At 38.3% G+C, this 19819-nt stretch overlaps 2 protein-coding genes across 2 annotated transcripts in view; both read right to left on the reverse strand.

The window, feature by feature from the left end:
- The window catches only part of stra6l (STRA6-like), a 41706-nt gene extending 25153 nt beyond the window's left edge, over window positions 1-16553 (reverse strand). The window contains 9 exon segments of the mRNA XM_062032634.1: window positions 3856-3929; window positions 4017-4142; window positions 4219-4264; window positions 4332-4452; window positions 4543-4673; window positions 11319-11341; window positions 11343-11420; window positions 16025-16097; window positions 16419-16553. Of these exon segments, the coding sequence (XP_061888618.1) occupies window positions 3856-3929; window positions 4017-4142; window positions 4219-4264; window positions 4332-4452; window positions 4543-4673; window positions 11319-11341; window positions 11343-11420; window positions 16025-16097; window positions 16419-16441 (695 nt within the window). The 5' untranslated portion in view covers window positions 16442-16553.
- Window positions 16554-16764: 211 nt separating this feature from the next.
- LOC133639273 (probable pancreatic secretory proteinase inhibitor) lies at window positions 16765-19819 on the reverse strand. Its single transcript, XM_062032473.1, has 4 exons — window positions 19689-19819; window positions 19520-19548; window positions 18399-18511; window positions 16765-16945 (listed from the first exon to the last, which is right to left on the reverse strand). Exons 1-4 carry the CDS (start codon window positions 19738-19740, stop codon window positions 16900-16902), a joined length of 240 nt encoding a protein of 79 aa, XP_061888457.1. The 5' UTR covers window positions 19741-19819; the 3' UTR covers window positions 16765-16899.

A 19819-nucleotide genomic window follows, 5' to 3' on the forward strand; every position in this document is an offset into this window, starting at 1 on the left:
AAAAAAAAAGATGCACTGAATGACTGCTGCTAAAATGCACATTAAAAGCGGTACATGCCTCTTGCATGTTTGAAAACACAGCAAAACATAACATGTATGTGCAGTATATAAGACTGTCTCCGTGGTGAAGCCCATGCCCTGTATAGTACATGCAAAATCCTCATTTGAATAAGGCGGTCTGTGCCACTTTTCAATTATGCACAGTATTAGTCGATCACACGCAACATGCCCACTAATAGTACACACTATTCTTAGTGAATCAGGCCCTAAGTGTGTCTACAGGCATATAGTTATGTGTATCTGTATAAAACTGTGGTACTCAGGCCAGGTATCTGGCATAAACACTCTTTGACAGGGGTGTCAAACTCATTTCAGATCGGGGGACACATGGAGAAAAATCTACTGGTAAAATCACCGCATGATAACTTAAAAATAAAGACGACTTTTCTTTGTTTAAAAATAGAACAAGCACATTCTGAAAATGTACAAATTATATTGTTGTTGGTTTTCTTTTCCCCCTTAAATGTTGTGGTTAATAAATAGTATTCTATCTTTTTTTGTCGTTATTTATACTTTCTGAATAAATTATGTGATAATGTTCATCAGTCAACTCATTGGTGTTCATTTTCTATCTATCAAGATAAAAAAATAATCTCAAAATCAAATTACAGGATGTTATTTATTAGGGCTGCGAATCTTTGGGTGTCCCACGATTCGATTCAATATCGATTCTTGGGGTCACGATTCGATTAGAAATCGATTTTTTCGATTCAACGCGATTCTCGATTCAAAAACGATATTTTTCCGATTCAAAGCGATTCTCTATTCATTCAATACATAGGATTTCAGCAGGATCTACCCCAGTCTGCTGACATGCAAGCAGAGTAGTAGATTTTTGTAAAAAGCTTTATAATTGTAAAGAACAATGTTTTATCAACTGATTGCAAAAATGTAAATTTGTTTTAACTATTAAATGAACCAAAAATATGACTTATTTTATCATTGTGAAAATATTGGACACAGTGTGTTGTCAAGCTTATGAGATGCGATGCAAGTGTAAGCCACTGTGACACTATTGTTCTTTTTTATTTTTGTATTTTATTTTATTTTTTATAAATGTCTAATGATAATGTCAATGAGGGATTTTTAATCACTGCTATGTTGAAATTGTAACTAATATTGATATTGTTGATGATAATATCAATTTTTGTTTCACTACTTTTGGATTGTTTTGTGTCGTGTTTGTGTGTCCTCTCAATTGCTCTGTTTAGTGTTGCTGGGTCGGGTTTGGTTTTGGAATTGGATTGCATTGTTATGGTATTGCTGTGTATTATTTTGTTGGATTGATTAATAAAAAATAGAAATAAAAAATAAAAAAAAATCGATTTTTGAAAAATGAGAATCGATATTGAATCGTACAACATGAGAATTTTTCCCACACCCCTATTATTTATGTAGTTTTCTCATTTTCCTCGACTGGTGCACTAACATCATGTGGTTTTGTTTTTTTTTACATCTGTAGCATCATCTACAAAGATACAAAGAATTGCTATTGTGACATCTGGTGGACACATTAAGAACAGCAGTTTCTTTCATTCCAAAATGTAGGCTAATTTTTATACTTATCAAGCTCATCCCGCGGGCCGGATAAAACCTTTTCGGCCGTACGTTTGACACTCCCGCTCTATGAGGTTGTTTAAGGTAACAACCACTAGCGGGGGCCACATGATTATGGTGACGGTCACTTCAGTAGCTGATCGTCAACGTGGTTGTCGTGCTCTGCATGTGTTTGCTTGTCCTACTTTGATGGACTGAAGTGCCTCATGGATAACATTAGAGATGCCGATAAATGCTTTATAATGTAATATCGGAAATGATCAGTATGGAAATTATCGGTATCGGTTTCAAAAAGTAAAATGTATGACTTTTTAAAACGCCACTGTACGGAGTGGCACACGGACGTAGGGAGAAGTACAGAGCGCCAATAAACCTTAAAGGCACTGCCTTTGCGTGCCGGTGCAATCACATAATATCTTCGGCTTTTCACACACACAAGTGAATGCAAGGCATACTTGGTCAACAGCCTTACAGGTCACACTGAGAGTAGCCGTAGAAAGAACTTTAACACTGTTAAAAATATGCGCCACACTGTGAAACCACACCAAACAAGAATGACAAACACATTTCGGGAGAACATCCGCACCGTAACACAACATAAACACAACAGAACAAAGACCCAGAACCTCTTGCAGCACTAACTCTTCCGGGACGCTACAATACACACCCATGCTACCCCCTACTCCCCACACCTCAACCCCGCCCCCCAACCCCGCCCACCTCAACCTCCTCATGCTCTCTCAGGGAGAGCATGTTCCAAATTCCAAGCTGCTGTTTTGAGGCATGTTAAAAAAAATAATGCACTTTGTGACTTCAATAATAAATATGGCAGTGCCATGTTGGCATTTTTTTCCATAACTTGAGTTGATTTATTTTGTTTAATGCATCCAGCGGGGGCATCACAACAAAATTAGGCATAATAATGTGTTAATTCCACGACTGTATATATCGGTATCGGTTGATATCGGAATCGATAATTAAGAGTTAGACAATATCGGAAGACCCAGGACACGTTGGGAAGACTATGTCTCCCGGCTGGCCTGGGAACGCCTCGGGATCCCCCGGGAGGAGCTGGACGAAGTGGCTGGGGAGAAGGAAGTCTGGGTTTCCCTGCTTAGGCTGCTGCCCCCGCGACCCGACTCGCATACGCGGAAGAAGATGGATGGATAGATGGATGGACAATATCGGAATATCGGATATCGGCAAAAAAACCATTATCGGACATCTCTAGATAAAATAATACTTGGTTCCTGCTAAACATCTATTCAGCGATGAGTTTGTTATAGTCTTAGTTTAGTTTGACAGCAAATTTTGTCTACTAAGGATAACATATCTTTATAGTCGTTTGGAAACCACTTTTATTAGGGTTATTGCAGAACATCTCAAAAACTACATTCAAAACAAGACCTGTTTTAGTCAGGGGAAAATAGGTTGTTGACAATAACTAAAACAAAACATTTTTTGTCAACAAAATTAACACTGATTTAAATGTGTGGTAAATTGCAGATGAGTGTGCATTTTGACCAAAGCATAAATTCCAATTTTAAGAGGGATCGCTTGAATGTGGAATGCGCTCCCAACAGGTATAAAAAAAAGGGCATCTCTATCCTCCTTCAAAACCGCAATAAAAGTTCACCTCCAGGCAGCTACAACCCTAAACTAACACCCTCCCCGGATTGCTAATAATCAAATGTAAACAATCAAATGCAGATACTTTTTCCTATGCCTTCTGATCTCTCTCTCTCTCTCTCTCTCTCTCTCTCTCTCTCTCTCTCTCTCCCTCTCGCTCTCTCTCTCTCTCTCTCTCTCTCTCTCTCTCTCGCTCTCTCTCTCTCTCTCTCTCTTTCTCTTTCTCTATGCCCACTACTTGCTGTCCATATCCTACCAAGTCAGACCTACGCTGTTCCAATATCCATTTCTCTGTTCTCAATTGTTGATGACTGATGATAACAACCAAACCTAACCCCCCTCCACACCCCGGATTGTAAATAATGTAAATAATTCAATGTGATTATCTTGTGTGATGACTGTATTATGATGATAGTATATATCTGATAGTATATATCTGTATCATGAATCAATTTAAGTGGACCCCGACTTAAACAAGTTGAAAAACGTATTCGGGTGTTACCATTTAGTAGTCAATTGTACGGAATATGTACTTCACTTTGCAACCTACCAATAAAAATCTCAATCAATCAAAAGAATGCAGCATGTGCGCTCCAGTTTGCATTTTACCTGTGTGCGCTTGTTTTCCTCAGCAGTCTCTTCACATGCTGCACCTGGTGTTGCTCAGTGAGCTCATCTGGGTCCTGGTGGTAGATAAATAAAAAAACATATTTTTAATGATAAATCATTGCTTTTTTGTCTTTGACTGGATGTTTTCTAACTTTACTCACCTCCTGTTCCAGCTGTAGATGTTTCCGAACATCTTTGACCAACATGTAGACAAATCTCCCCAAAAGAAAAACGAGTGAAAGGATACAAGGCCACTGGACTATTATCTTCTGATATTTTCCCAAAATCTGCCAATTTAGGTATTTGTTTTTTGTTCTTATGTCAACTCTCAATTGGAACAATGCAGGTGTGCTACTCACCTACCTTGCCACCTGGACATGTGAACGTATCCCACACTGTGATGATAAGCCTGCAAACAACCATTCACACATTAGTATAGCATTTTCTCTCTTCTAACTCTTTGTGTGCAATTTTACCAACACAAAGAGTAGATCATTCCAAGTATGGCTCCAGTTGTTCTGAAGGGAGTTGACAGACAGGCAAAGAACGGTAGGTTGACAAGGCCCACCTCCAGAGCTCCAACCAGGTAAACAACAGCTGAGGACCGTGAACATATTAACATGTGTTGACCTTTTTTGTATTCCGGCCAACAACACAACAGAACTGGTTGGTAAAAGAGGTCCGTACCTCTGGCCCAGGGCGGGACAGTGAAAGGAATGTAATGTTCCGAGAAGAGCAGCAGGACGCTGTAGGACACGACCCCAAAGGCAAACCCATAAGACCAACGGTTGCTCAGGCTGCCTATGGTGTCCAGAGGCCTGCCAATGACAATGTTTTAACATCCTATTGTCATGCATGCATTGTTTACACCAGTGGATCTCATACTGTGGTATACATGTACCACTAATCCATCTAGTGGTACGCCAAAGAATCACTTGATTAAAGTACAGTGTTTTATTTTCCTGTACTCAAACACAGTGTTACTTTTTAAACTGTGTGTAATGTTACAGTGGCCAAAAACATGAAACTTGTCAAATAACATTTCCACCTTGTTTTTAATGAGTAGTACTTAGTACTACATAGTAGTACTACTACGTAGTAGGCCTAGTACTACTACTAGTACTACTACGTATTTTAATGTTGGTCATTATACTTGGGAAAGCCATCTTTTTTTGTAAGGCGGTACTTGGTGAAAAAGTTCGAGAACCACTGGTTTACTTTACACATTTGTCATAATGTAATGGAACATTTTGTCAGAATAATTGTATCTAAGTTATCACAAAACTTTGTGTTTCAATGAGTTCCCGACGAGCAGACAAAAGCTGTCTCTGATCTTACCAATCAAAAGGCTTGTAAAACTCCACTGTGTAGGATGGGAAGCGACATGAAGGTGTCGGTTTCTTTGATGTATTGTAATCCACAGGAAGATTTTGTCTTGACCCGAGGTCTACAAAGCGGAGATGAAGCAGGACCTGACCCCCCTCCAGGTACCTTTTCTTTGAACTGTTTTGTAACCAAAGGCGACGGCTGTTTACGACCCCCCTTCCTTTAGAAACAGCTGTTGCCATGTAATCAGGGAAAGTCCAAATAAAAGAGGAGGCGTACAATTTTTCATCAGAGCGTGGTGGAAGACCACAGCCCAGACGTTTCTCCTCAATTGAGCTAAATTGAATTCTGTCTGTTTAATTCCTTGCTTCTTTGTCTGTTTAATAGATGTCATCAGTGTTTGAACCTGACACATTTTGTATTCTTTTATTACAGTTTAAATTTGTCGGAAGTGCCTAGGGCAGGGGTGTCCAAAGTGCAGCCTGAGGACCAATCACTACTCACAGCAAATTTTTTAAAATACTATTTAAAAAAAAAAACATGAAACGTGGAATAACAGAGCAAACAGATGTAATGTAACGAGAAAATGTTGCAATATTGACACTAATAACACAAAGCTGCCATGCAGGCTGTTTTTTTCTTTAAAACTGTCAGTGCTCAAAAATAATAAAAACTTAAACTCAACATATAGATCTGAAGTTAATACAGAGATTCAAGATTTGACAGTAAAAAATATTGTAAATTTATGGGGTGGCGTGGCGAAGTTGGTAGAGTGGCCGTGCCAGCAATCGGAGGGTTGCTGGTTACTGGGGTTCAATCCCCACCTTCTACCATCCTAGTCATGTCCGTTGTGTCCTTGGGCAAGACACTTCACCCTTGCTCCTGATGGCTGCTGGTTAGCGCCTTGCATGGCAGCTCCCGCCATCAGTGTGTGAATGTGTGGGTGAATGTGGAAATACTGTCAAAGCGCTTTGAGTACCTTGAAGGTAGAAAAGCGCTATACTCTGTATATCTGATAAATAACCCATTTATCATTATTTATTTATATTTTACTTATTTTTGTACATTTTTATGAATGGTGCCATTTGGGTGGCCGAGAGCTTTAGTCAGATTTTTTTTTAAACTGTAATTGTTCAGAAAATAATAATGAATCAAAAGAAATGTTGTTATGAATTATTTACCAGTATAAGTCTCCAATTACTTCACATCAAATATTTCGATGCATATTTTTTGGTTTTGCAAAAAAGAAACGGGGTTTCTTTGAAACAAAAAGGCATAAAAGAAAATGCAAACTTTATGGCAATGGATAAATCTGAAGTTGATCTTTAGATATTTAAGTGTTGAAAGTAAAATAAAATATTAATATGTGACTTATTTTATTAATGACTGAGGTCCCCGGGACCTTTAACATTCACCAAAATTTATAGGGAGCCTTAAAGGCCTACTGAAACCCACTACTACCGACCACGCAGTCTGATAGTTTATATATCAATTATGAAATCTTAACATTGAAACACATGCCAATACGGCCGGGTTAACTTATAAAGTGCAATTTTAAAATTCCCGCCACACTTCCGGTTGAAAAACTCCTTTGGATATGATTTATGCGCGTGACGTCACAAAATCCACGGAAGTGGTTGTACCCCATCGACCCGATACAAAAACCTCTTGTTTTCTTCGACAAAATTCCACAGTATTCTGGACATCTGTGTTGGTGAATATTTTGCAATTTGTTTAATGAACAATGGAGGCTGCAAAGAAGAACGTTGTAGGTGGGATCGATCGGTGTATTAGCGGCTAAGTACAATACTTACAGCAACACAACAAGGACTACTTACTACGCCTAGCCGATGCTTGTCGCCAAACCCACGGATGAAGTCCTTCGTCGCGCCGTCGATCGCTGGAACGCAGGTGAGCACGGCTGTTGATGGGAAGATGAGGGCTGGCTGGCGTAGGAGGAGCGCTAATTTTTTTATCATAGTTCTGTGAGGTCCGGTTGCTAAGTTGCTAAATTAGCCTTAGCGTCGTTAGCAACAGCATTGTTAAGCCTTACCAGGCTGAGAATTGTTAACCGTGTAGTTACATGTACATGGTTTAATAGTATTGTTGATCTTCTGTCTATCCTTCCAGTCAGGGGTTTATTTCTTTTGTTTCTATCTTCATTTGAGAACGATGCTATCACGTTAGCTCAGTAGCTAAGTGTGTCACCGATGTATTGTGGTGGAGATAAAAGTCACTTTAAATGTCCATTTCGCGTGCTCGACTCTCATTTTCAAGAGGATATAGTATCCGAGGTGGTTTAAAATACAAATCCGTGATCCACAATAGAAAAAGGAGAGAGTGTGGAATCCAATGAGCCAGCTTGTACCTAAGTTACGGTCAGAGCGAAAAAAAGATACGTCCATCACTGCCTCTCGAGTCCTTCACTGTAACGTTCCTCATCTACGAATCTTTCATCCTTGCTCAAATTAATGGGGTAATCGTCGCTTTGTTGCTCCGAATCTCTCGCTCCATTGTAAACAACGGGGAATTGTGAGGAATACTAGCTCCTGTGACGTCACGCTACTTCCGGTACAGGCAAGGCTTTTTTTATCAGCGAGCAAAAGTTGCGAACTTTATCGTCGATTTTCTCTACTAAATCCTTTCAGCAAAAATATGGCAATATCGCGAAATGATCAAGTATGACACATAGAATGGATCTGCTATTCCCGTTTAAATACAAAAAATTCATTTCAGTAGGCCTTTAAGGGTTACGATATTTATTGCATTGGTTTTTAAAATAAAAAATATCAAAATGGCCCCCGCACGCTTTAATTTTTCAGTGTGTGGTCCTCAGTGGAAAATGTTTGGACACCCCTAGTTTAGGGCAGAGTTTTTCAACCACTGTGCCGCGGCACACTACTCTGTGAGAAATTGTTTGGTGGGCCGTGGGAGATTATGTAGTTTCATCTATTTGGGTTAAAAATATTTTTTGCAAACCAGTAATTATAATCCGCAAATAAAGTGCCGTTGTTGAGTGACTGTGCTGTCTAGAGCTCGGGAGAGTAACCATGTTATACCATACCATATCAGTAGGTGGAAGCCGGTAGCTAATTGCTTTGTAGATGTCGGAAACACGTCGTGTGAGACGACGGCGGTTTGTCGTGATCACAATATGCAGACGACAACGGGAGGCAGCGTGCAGGTTAAAATGTATCTAATGCTTAAACCAAAAATAAACAAAAAGTGAATGCCCCTAAGAAAATGCATTAAAGCTTAGGGAAGGCTATGTAGAACAAAATTAAAACTGAACTGGCTGCAAAGTAAACGAAAACAGAATGCTGGACGAGAAGCAAAAACTTACAGCGTGTTGAGCAGAGACGGCGTCCACAAAGTACATCCGTACATGACATGACAACAATGTCCACACAAAAAAAGATAGCAACAACTTAAATATGCTTGATTGCTAAAACAAAGCAGATGTGGCTAATAGCGCTCAAAGGAAGACATGAAACTGTAACAGGAAAAGCCACCAAAATAGGAGCGCGAGACAAGAACTAAAACACTACACACGGGAAAACAGCAACGTGATGTGACAGGTTGTGACAGTACACCTACTTTGAGACAAGAGCTATAGCGATGCATGGTTGGTTATTGTTTAAATTAATATCCAACAATTGCGACAACAACTTTTTATTGTCTACTGAGTTTCACATTTTAATGATTTCTGCTGGTGGTGTGCCTCCGGATTTTTTCAATGAAATAAAAGTGTGCCTTGGCTCCAAAGAGGTTGAAAAACACTGCATCAGGGTATTGATGCCGGTACCTCCCAGCTCTAATGCCTACTCGGCACTGCTGACCAAGGAGTACCCGGAGGGAACCCACGCAGTCACGGGGAGAACATGCAAACTCCACACAGAAAGATCCCGAGCGCAGGATCAAACCCAGGACCTTCGTATTGTGAGGCAGACGCACTAACCCCTTTCCCGCCATGCTGCCCGCGCACTGGTAAAATCATGGCATAATACCTTAAAAATAAAGACAACTTCAGATTGTTTTCTTTGTTTAAAAATAGACACGCTTACATGTTGCGCTTGATAGTATTGTAGCGGCTGGCTACAGGGTGTTAGCCAATGGCTTTGGCTGGGGGGCGGGACTTCCGGGGAAGTTAGGGAAGTGACGTTGTTGACAGGAATTGGGTTGTTCGAGTTTTGCCGGGAAAGGGAATAGACGCATATAGGAGCTGTTGTGTGGTTAAATGGCAACGTGTACAATAAAGACACGACAAACTAAGAAGTCTCTTAGCCTACATTCATGGGATTATTACAGTATTCTATATTCATTTGTCGTTATTTATACTTTCTAAATAAATGATGTGATAATGTTCATCACAATAATTTTGGGAATTTAGTCAGGCAGAGTTTCAAAATGTCACATGTTACATTGCCGTCATATTTGACAATTATGGCATGAATGTAACAATCCCCATTTTGTACAATATCACTAATAACTAAGTAAATATGTATTGTCCAAATACAGAAGTACACATAGCTCCGCCCCCGCTGAAGTCACGCACACTCTAGAAGATACAAAGAATTGCTATTGCGACATCAAGTGGACACATTTAAAACAGCAGTCTCTTTCATTCAAAATTAATCTATACATTTTTACTTGGCAAACTCATGTCGCGGGCCGGATAAAAGTTGTTTGCGAGCCGTATGTTTGACACCGCTGATTTGCAGGCTACTACTTTCTACTACTTTCCAAGCTGTCTACTGACTACTTCAAAGAAGGGTTGTACGGTATACCGGTATTAGTATAGTACCGCGATACTAATTAATAATTTTCTGTACTATACAGTTTCTGAAACGTACCGGTCCCGCACCAATTGCTGGTTTACGAGCACACGAGCAGGTTCGGCAGCGCACAATCACAGAGTACTTCCAAGCAGACACAGTGTGTAGACAGAAAAGGGAGAACGGACGCATTTTGGCTTAAAAACTAACGATAAAGGTGAAGTTATAACACTGAAACACCCACAGGAATAGGTGCTTTAAGACATAGCTAGCCAGCTAGCGGCTAACGTCCATCCGCCGTCGGCAGTGTTTTAGCTACTTCTAAATCACTAATCCTGGTCTCCATGGCGACAAATAAAGTATGTTTCTTACAAGTATCATCCCTGCAGGACGAGGAATAGCTAAACATGCTTCACTACACACCGTAGCTCACCGGCGTCAAAATGTAAACAAACGCCATTGGTGGATCTACACCTGACAGCCACTGTAATGATACCAAGTACAGTAGCGTATCTAGTCGATACTACTATGATTACGTCAATATTTTTTGGCATCACAACATCTTCTTTCGTTTTTTTAAATGTATATTATGTTTATAAACTCAGGAAATATATCCCTGGACACATGAGGACTTTGAATATGACCAATGTATGATCCTGTAACGACTTGGTATCGGATTGATACCCACATTTGTGGTATCATCCAAAACTAATGTAAAGCATCCAAACAACAGAAGAAAAAGTGATTATTACATTTTAACAGAAGTGTAGATAGAACATGTTAAAAGAGAAAGTAAGCAGATATTAACAGTAAATGAACAAGTAGATTAATAATTCATTTTTTACCACTTGTCCTTAATAATGTTGACAAAATAATAGGTAGATAAATGACACAATATGTTACTGCATATGTCAGCAAGACTAATTAGGAGCCTTTGTTTGTTTGCTTACTACTAAAAGACAAATTGTCTAGTATGTTCACTATTTTTACTTAAGGCCAACATTGTTATTCGATTGCAATAAGAAATGTATGTTTAATGTCCGGTAAGATTTTTTGTTAAAATAAAGCCAATAATGCCATTTTTTGTGGTGCCGTTATTTGCAGTAAGAAACAAATGTTTGATGTACCCTAAGATTTTTTTAGTTAAAATAAAGCCAATAATGCAAATTTTTTGTCGTCCCCTTTATTTAGAAAAGTACCAAAAAGTACCGAAATAATTTTAGTACCGGTACCAAAATATTGGTATCGTTAACAACACTACTGTAAAGTAAGTCAATCTTTCAATTCTATAGTTTTGAACATCGACTGTTACAATGTCATTAAAATTGTCGTTAAGTTTGCACCTCCCTGTTAATGACTTACACCACAATGCCAAAACGCCCCTTGCAAGAAAGGAAGTTTGTTGTCAATGGGCAATGTTTTTGCTCTCCTCTGAAAGAATGACAGCACGATGGCAATCAGCACCTGGAAGACAAAGGAAAACAAACGTGAGCATGGCACTGTTGCACATGCTGCCTTTGCATTACAGCTGCATATTAAATATAGGAAAATGTGTTTATGCAGTTTGACTTTTTGGGCCTGATCTACTAAAGCAGGGGTGTCAAACTCGTTTTCATTGAGGGCCACATTGCAGTAATGGCTGCCGTCAGAGGGCCGCTTGAAACAATGAACAATATATGAATTTGCTCCATGCATCTGTACAATGTAAAAAAATCTGTCGATTTTACAGTAAAAACTGGAAAGTCAGTCACCAGAATTTTACTCTAAAATATAATTTTTTTTTTTACAACATATTACGGTAAATGGAAAAATAGGACGCTTAGCACTAACTGCGAGGGGTGCGCCTGCAATGTTCCAGCCGCAGGAAAATGCATATTGCGAGACATTTTTTTTCACATAAGAGATATGTTAAATGTATGTTTCCTATATGATAAAACGAACACAATAATAACAAATTAAAAAACGCCAACAAACACCAAAATGCATTAGTTGAATTTATTTTAGTCAGCCACATAAATCACGCAGCAGCTTTAAAATTATAAAATCATATTGCTGAATAGACGATTTGTACGTATATATTTTTTATTTCTGGTAGTCCAGATATTTTGACACGAGGGTTGTCAAAGGATAAAAATATTTAATCGTGAATAATTGCATTTTGTTCATAGTCAACTCAAAATTAATCGTGATTAATCACAGAAATATATAATTTTTTCATCTTTAATAAGTGTACCGTAGACAGATAATTTTTAAGTTTTTAATACCATGACTGGACAATTAATTTGCTTCAATGATATGTTTTTAAACATTATAATTTTTAAAACTGCTCAACACAAAAAATATATAAAGTTAAAGTACCAATGATTGTCACACACACACTATATGTGGCGAAATTATTCTCTGCATTTGACCCATCACCCTTGATCCCCCCTGGGAGGTGAGGGGAGCAGTGGGCAGCAGCATAAACATGCCTTTAAAGAGAATTAAAAAAAAAATACCTGCAGTGCGTTGGTGTCTTGCCAGAGTTTACATTTTGTAGGAATACATAATTTGTATTCCTGCTTTAGGAGCACTTGAATTGAGAGGAGAGGAGCTATACTTCCATGTTTAGATACCAGTTTCACGCATTAGTAACACAAAATGTGGATTGTTACCATCATTCTTTGATTTTAAAAGATGTTAGGTGATATGTTTTCTACCTGAATAAATGTTGTACAAGGTAATGGCATTCATATTTCTGGACAATGTTTTAACCTTCTCTACCTACTTATTAATACAAACCCCGTTTCATACGAGTTGGGAAATTGTGTTAGATGTAAATATAAACGGAATACAATAATTTGCAAATCCTTTTCAACCCATATTCAATTGAATGCACTACAAAGACAAGATATTTGATGTTCAAACTCATAAACTTTATGTTTTTTTTTGCAAATAATAATTAACTTAGAATTTCATGGCTGCAACACGTGCCAAAGTAGTTGGAAAGGGTATGTTCACCACTGTGTTACATGCCTTTCCTTTTAACAACACTAAGTAAACGTTTGGGAACTGAGGAGACACATTTTTTAAGTTTCCCAGGTGGAATTCTTTCCCATTCTTGCTTGATGTACAGCTTAAGTTGTTCAACAGTCCGGGGGTCTCCGTTGTGGTATTTTAGGCTTCATAATGCGCCACACATTTTCAAAGGGAGACAGGTCTGGACTACAGGCAGGCCAGTCTAGTACCCGCACTCTTTTACTATGAAGCCACGTTGATGTAACACGTGGCTTGGCATTGTCTTGCTGAAATAAGCAGGGGCGTCCATGGTAACGTTGCTTGGATGGCAACATATGTTGCTCCAAAACCTGTATGTGCCTTTCAGCATTAATGGCGCCTTCACAGATGTGTAAGTTACCCATGTCTTGGGCACTAATACACCCCCATACCATCACAGATGCTGGCTTTTCAACTTTGCGCCTATAACAATCCGGATGGTTCTTTTCCTCTTTGGTCTGGAGGACACGACGTCCACAGTTTCCAAAAACAGTTTGAAATGTGGACTCGTCAGACCACAGGACACTATTCCAATTTGTATCAGTCCATCTTAGATGAGCTCAGGCCCAGCGAAACCGACGGCGTTTCTGGGTGTTGTTGATAAACGCTTTTCGCCTTGCATAGGAGAATTTTAACTTGCACTTACAGATGTAGCGACCAACTGTAGTTACTGACAGTGGGTTTCTGGAGTGTTCCTGAGCCCATGTGGTGATGTCCTTTACACACCAATGTCGCTTGTTGATGCAGTACAGCCTGAGGGATGGAAGGTCACAGGCTTAGCTGTACATGCAGTGATTTCTCCAGATTCTCTGAACACTTTGATGATATTACGGACCGTAGATGGTGAAATCCCTAAATTCCTTGCAATAGCTGGTTGAGAAAGGTTTTTCTTGAACTGTTCAACAATTTGCTCACGCATTTGTTGACAAAGTGGTGACCCTCGCCCCATCCTTGTTTGTGAATGACTGAGCATTTCATGGAATCTACTTTTATACCCAATCATGGCACCCACCTGTTCCCAATTTGCCTGTTCACCTGTGGGATGTTCCAAATAAGTGTTTGATGAGCATTCCTCAACTTTATCAGTATTTATTGCCACCTTTCCCAACTTCTTTGTCACGTGTTGCTGGCATCAAATTCTAAAGTTAATGATTATTTGCAAAAAAAAAAAAGTTTATCAGTTTGAACGTCAAATATGTTGTCTTTGTAGCATATTCAACTGAATATGGGTTGAAAGTGATTTGCAAATCATTGTATTCCGTTTATATTTACATCTAACTCAATTTCCCAACTCATATGGAAACGGGGTTTGTAAAAGGTAATATTCAGCCTGTTAAGCATTCTGTACAGGTTATGAAAGAACATACCATAGCTATGGTAATATTGTGTAGTGAACTGTAATCAGACGGCAGTGGCAGGCATGCCTGCAGTATTAAACTTAGTCTCAGCGGGAGCGAAGAAGAAGACAAGTTTGTTCAAAGACAATCTTCCTTCTTCATATCGATGCTGCCATTACAATACACTTATTTACAATCTGCCAAAAAAACTTTTATTTCGGTAGAAATATCACAGAATACCACAGAATAACAGAATAGCAGGATCGTTTTTGTAAGACGATTTTTTTGTTGTTTTGTTGGTTAGACTATTATTGTTAAGCCACCAAACGGACATGTGTGATTGGTATGAAAAACGACTTGAACTGTTTTGACGAAAAGCTCAGATAAAAGTGACTTTAGACTTCCTCTCTACCACCTTGGTTCCTGCTGAGCTTGTGTTGTAATCTTACTAAAGCAGTTCGAGTAACATTCTACATTTTACGTTTTTAGTGCACTCAACTGTAGAGTAAACCGCGATTGAAGGTAAAATTTTCTCGTCATGTCCGGAGAGTGACTTGCCAAGGTTTTGGATCTGAGATTTCCTTAAGGTCAGTAACTGGAAGCCATTACCCATTTCCCAAAGCTACGGAACGGGCCGAGGGTCAAATCGCAAATTAAAAAAATTAGCCATTAAAGGAAGTTATAATTAACACGTTATCATCATGTTAACCTTGACAGCCCTTGTTGACACACAAACACACCATCGTCTGTGATCGCCTCCTTTGTTTCTTTACAGTAATTTACTGTAACTGCATAGCTGTGATTTTACAGTTGATTACAATAACGTTACAACAATATACTATAAATTCACATTTGTAATTCTACAGTTAATTACAATAAGGTTACAACTACACTACCGTTCAAAAGTTTGGGGTCACCCAAACAATTTTGTGGAATAGCCTTCATTTCTAAGAACAAGAATAGACTGTCGAGTTTCAGATGAAAGTTCTCTTTTTTTGGCCATTTTGAGCGTTTAATTGACCCCACAAATGTGATGCTCCAGAAACTCAATCTGCTCAAAGGAAGGTCAGTTTTGTAGCTTCTGTAACGAGCTAAACTGTTTTCAGATGTGTGAACATGATTGCACAAGGGTTTTCTAATCATCAATTAGCCTTTTGACCCAATGAGCAAACACATTGTACCATTAGAACACTGGAGTGATAGTTGCTGGAAATGGGCCTCTATACACCTATGTAGATATTGCACCAAAAACCAGACATTTGCAGCTAGAATAGTCATTTACCACATTAGCAATGTATAGAGCGTATTTCTTTAAAGTTAAGACTAGTTTAAAGTTATCTTCATTGAAAAGTACAGTGCTTTTCCTTCAAAAATAAGGACATTTCAATGTGACCCCAAACTTTTGAACGGTAGTGTATATGTTGTTACATTACAGCTAAGGTTTTACAGTTAATTACAGTATTTAAATGCAGAATTTCAGTGTAATAGGTAAACACAGTGTGATGTCAACACGTTAAACTCACATGCATGCATTATCAGCAGTTGCTAAGATTTCGATATAGGGTGAAATTAAATAAGCTTGGTTTCTTCTTAATCTTTTTCGGATATGATGAACTGTGCAAATGGAATTTTCTTGTATAGAATTGTCTTTAGTGTATGCCTAAAATGAATAAACAATGACCACAGAGGACTTACAGCTGGGATAAGCGTAAGATGCAGAAAGAGGTCAATCGAGATTCCATTTTGACAGTCCAGAACAATGGCTTCCCTAGAAAAATTGGAAAAAATCAAACACGTGTCATTGCATAGTGCTCACACACACACACGTACCCCCGCCCACGCACACACACTTTTAGTCTAACTTGCAGAATCTAATGAGCGTCATTACACACCGAGCCATACCCAATAATGTCGTTTGACGAAGATAGTATTGCTTTGTTTTGATTGACACTGTCATTCGACTATATGTTTGTTATTCCACTTGCAGGTTGCAGTGGTGTATCATTTAAATTAAGCAAAATGACAACAACATGTAAGATGCATTGTAAACAGACACAGAAATAAATCGAATTACGGCAAAAGTACTTACACGTGCTCCACTTGATCCGTCATTATAGTTAAACCCTCTCGTGGGCTTAAAAATAAACCTTTTTCGTTTTCACCGTGCTTCCAATGGACAGATTTCACTTCTGTATTTCCTGGTTAAAAGCATGTGACTCGAACATTTGACCTTTCACCGTTGAACGCAACATCCTGTCATTCGCTTCTCACCACACACACACGCACACATGCACCACACAACGCACATTATTGACAATTCTGTTACTCAGTAGAAGAAGTGTAAACATTGAGTTTTTAATTTGCAAACAACCGAGCGGTCATTCACCACCTGCTTTCAGGTCATCATAACATGAATAATATTAGGTTTGTACTTTGCTTTTTTTGGGAAAAACATCAATAACAGAATCCACCGTTATGTCTGAATGCTTTATTTGATGATTTCCACTAACAGAATCCACCGTTACGTCTGAATGCTTTATTTGATGATTTCCACTGTTAAGATGCCCAGGTCAGCATGGTCCATCCTTGACAATCAAAATGTTCTGCATTGTACTTCTGTAGAGAGAAAACACAAAACACATTTCAACTTTGCCTAATATCTTTATGTATGGCATAAAGTAAATATATAATATACATGATTTATTATCTTGATAAAATCTACTACCTAAGATGAAATGACGATGAGGGTGAAATGTTAAGTTACAAAAATGAACAACAGTAATGTAAACACAGAATTTCCTCAAAATACAAAAAAAAGTAAAACAATTCTCCTCCTGACAAGTTTGAACGCTCACATAAAACCTCGCAAAATCCTATAATTATGTTGCAATAATTATCTAGTGATCAGAACGGACCTTGATCAAGAGTTCATAATAGGATTTTGAAATGGGTCCACAAAGTTGCAATTTTAACCCTTTTCGGTCTAAAAAACTTGCCAAAAAGTGAAGGTTGTGTCTGTGCGTGTGTGTGTGTGTGTGTGTTCTGGCAATGCTTACTTAATGGGGACATCGCTCTGTTTACACAGTCACCTTTAGGGGACCTCTGACGGTATGGGGACAAAAAAAACAGGTCCCCTAAAGCAGTGGTCCCCAACCACCGGGCCGCGGCCCGCTACCGGTCCGTGGATCGATTGGTACCGGGCCGCACAGGAAAAATAAAATAAATAATAATAAAAAATATATATATATTTTTTAAAAATTTAATTTTTTATTTTTTTATTAAATCAACATAATAAACATAAGGTACACTTACAATTAGTGCACCAATCCAACAAACCTCCCTCCCCCATTTACACTCATTCGCACAAAAGGGTTGTTTCTTTCTGTTATTAGTATTTGTGGTTCCTACATTATATATCAATATATATCAACAAAGTCTGCAAGGGATACAGTCCGTAAGCACACATGATTGTATTTTTTTATGACAAAAAAAAAAAAAAAAATCCGTGTGACAAATTTTCAAGCGCAGTTACAAAAAGGTTGGGGACCACTGCCCTAAAAGGAAACCTTTTTAAATGATAGTCAGATCCATTCTGAAGATGCAGACAACTTCATTACTGCTAAATAGCAGTTTTCAGTAAAGCCACAGAAGATGCAGGATTTGCTTAAACATTTAAGTGGTGAAACTTCCTATAAGAGGACAGCTGTAGTGCTGTATTCTGAGGATCATGTCATATTTAATTTGAATTATTATTATTATTTTTTTTAAATGGTCCTCAGTAGTCACGTACAAATGTGTGTGAATTATGCAAAATTATTTAAATTTGGTCCCCATGAACCATATGAACTCTTTTTCCCCAGGGTCCCCAGTAAGAATGATCAGCACATTACTTCATCAATCCAGAGATTTAAAGATGTGTATCAGCTAACTGGGCAGTGGCCATTTTATCCCCAACATTTTTTATGCCTCCACAACCTGTAGAAAAGGTGGTCACCACAAACTTGGTCCCCATTCCATATGATAACCAGGATGTGTATGTGTGTGTGGGTGTGTGTGTGTGTATACTCACTGTCTTTTCCCACAGAGCATACACTCGTTGCCGTATGTGACACCATCACTCCCGCACAGAGGGATATAGACCATGGCACACATCACAGGTCCTTTTATAATAGAACAGGATGGCTACCAAAAAACAAGAAAAATATTTTACAATAAATTGAAAAAAGATAAATATTTGAACGCTCAATTAACTAATATCGTTTTAAATGTCATTGCAATGTTAATGCACATCGGTTTTAATTAAATTATCATTGTGGGAAGTGGTGTCTCTAATATTTTGTCCCTCTCCTGGAGCTGAATAAGGGAACCAAAATAAAAATCATCCCTCTTATCGCTGTTAATTGGGTTTCAGACAGGCCAGTGCTAAATGAATTGAAGTAGGAATCAATTGTAAATCAAATATTTTTTTATAGCCAGGGCTAAAAAAAAACTGTTTAGACTTAGACAAACTTTATTGATCCACGAGGGAAATTGTTCCACACAGTAGCTCAGTTACAAAGGATGGAAAGGGTAAGGATGGAAATGATAATGCATGTTTAAAGTACACTAAAAATGTACCATAGGAGCAATATAAAATATATGTAATATTTACATATTATATATATAGTATATACTGATATATTATATTTAGGGCCTTCTATATATGTTTTTCCACATTATGAGAGCCATCTAGACATTAAATACAACTCTTTAGTCACCTTTACACTCTTTTAATCCAATATAGTAATGCCGCCTAAGGCTGAGCCAATCAGTGGCTACGATACTGAACAGTGTGCTCTCATCTACTGGCTAAAACTACTGTAATCATATATATATATATATATATATATATATATATATCCATTTTCTACCGCTTATTCCCTTCGGGGTCGCGGGGGGCGCTGGAGCCTATCTCAGCTACAATCGGGCGGAAGGCGGGGTACACCCTGGACGAGTCGCCACCTCATCGCAGGGCCAACACAGATCGACAGACAACATTCACACTCACATTCACATTCACACACTAGGGTCAATTTAGTGTTGCATATATATATATATATATATATATATATATATAAATATATATATACATATAGAATGACTTGCATGATTTTTAAGTTGTTTTTTTTATTACAATAAAAGTCATGTCACCTCTCTCCAGTTTCCCGGGTTCATTGTATCTGTAAAAGCAGAAATTATTATGCATCTCAAGTCACTGAACTTCAATTTTTGTCAATTTCAAACCAACAGTCTATTTATCATAAGGACTCCAAGTTTAACAAAATACACATTTTTAATAAAACCTATGTATTATGTGTACCTGCAGCCACACAGACGAGCAGAAGTCCCAACAGAAGAATTTTCCCAGTCATGATGGCAATAAGTCACGCTGACACTGACCGTCTCAGTGTTGTGTTTATAAAGGCAACACAATGGGCGTGCATGTGAACA

This window comes from Entelurus aequoreus, linkage group LG22, assembly GCF_033978785.1.
Source record: "Entelurus aequoreus isolate RoL-2023_Sb linkage group LG22, RoL_Eaeq_v1.1, whole genome shotgun sequence".
Lineage (NCBI taxonomy): Eukaryota > Metazoa > Chordata > Actinopteri > Syngnathiformes > Syngnathidae > Entelurus > Entelurus aequoreus.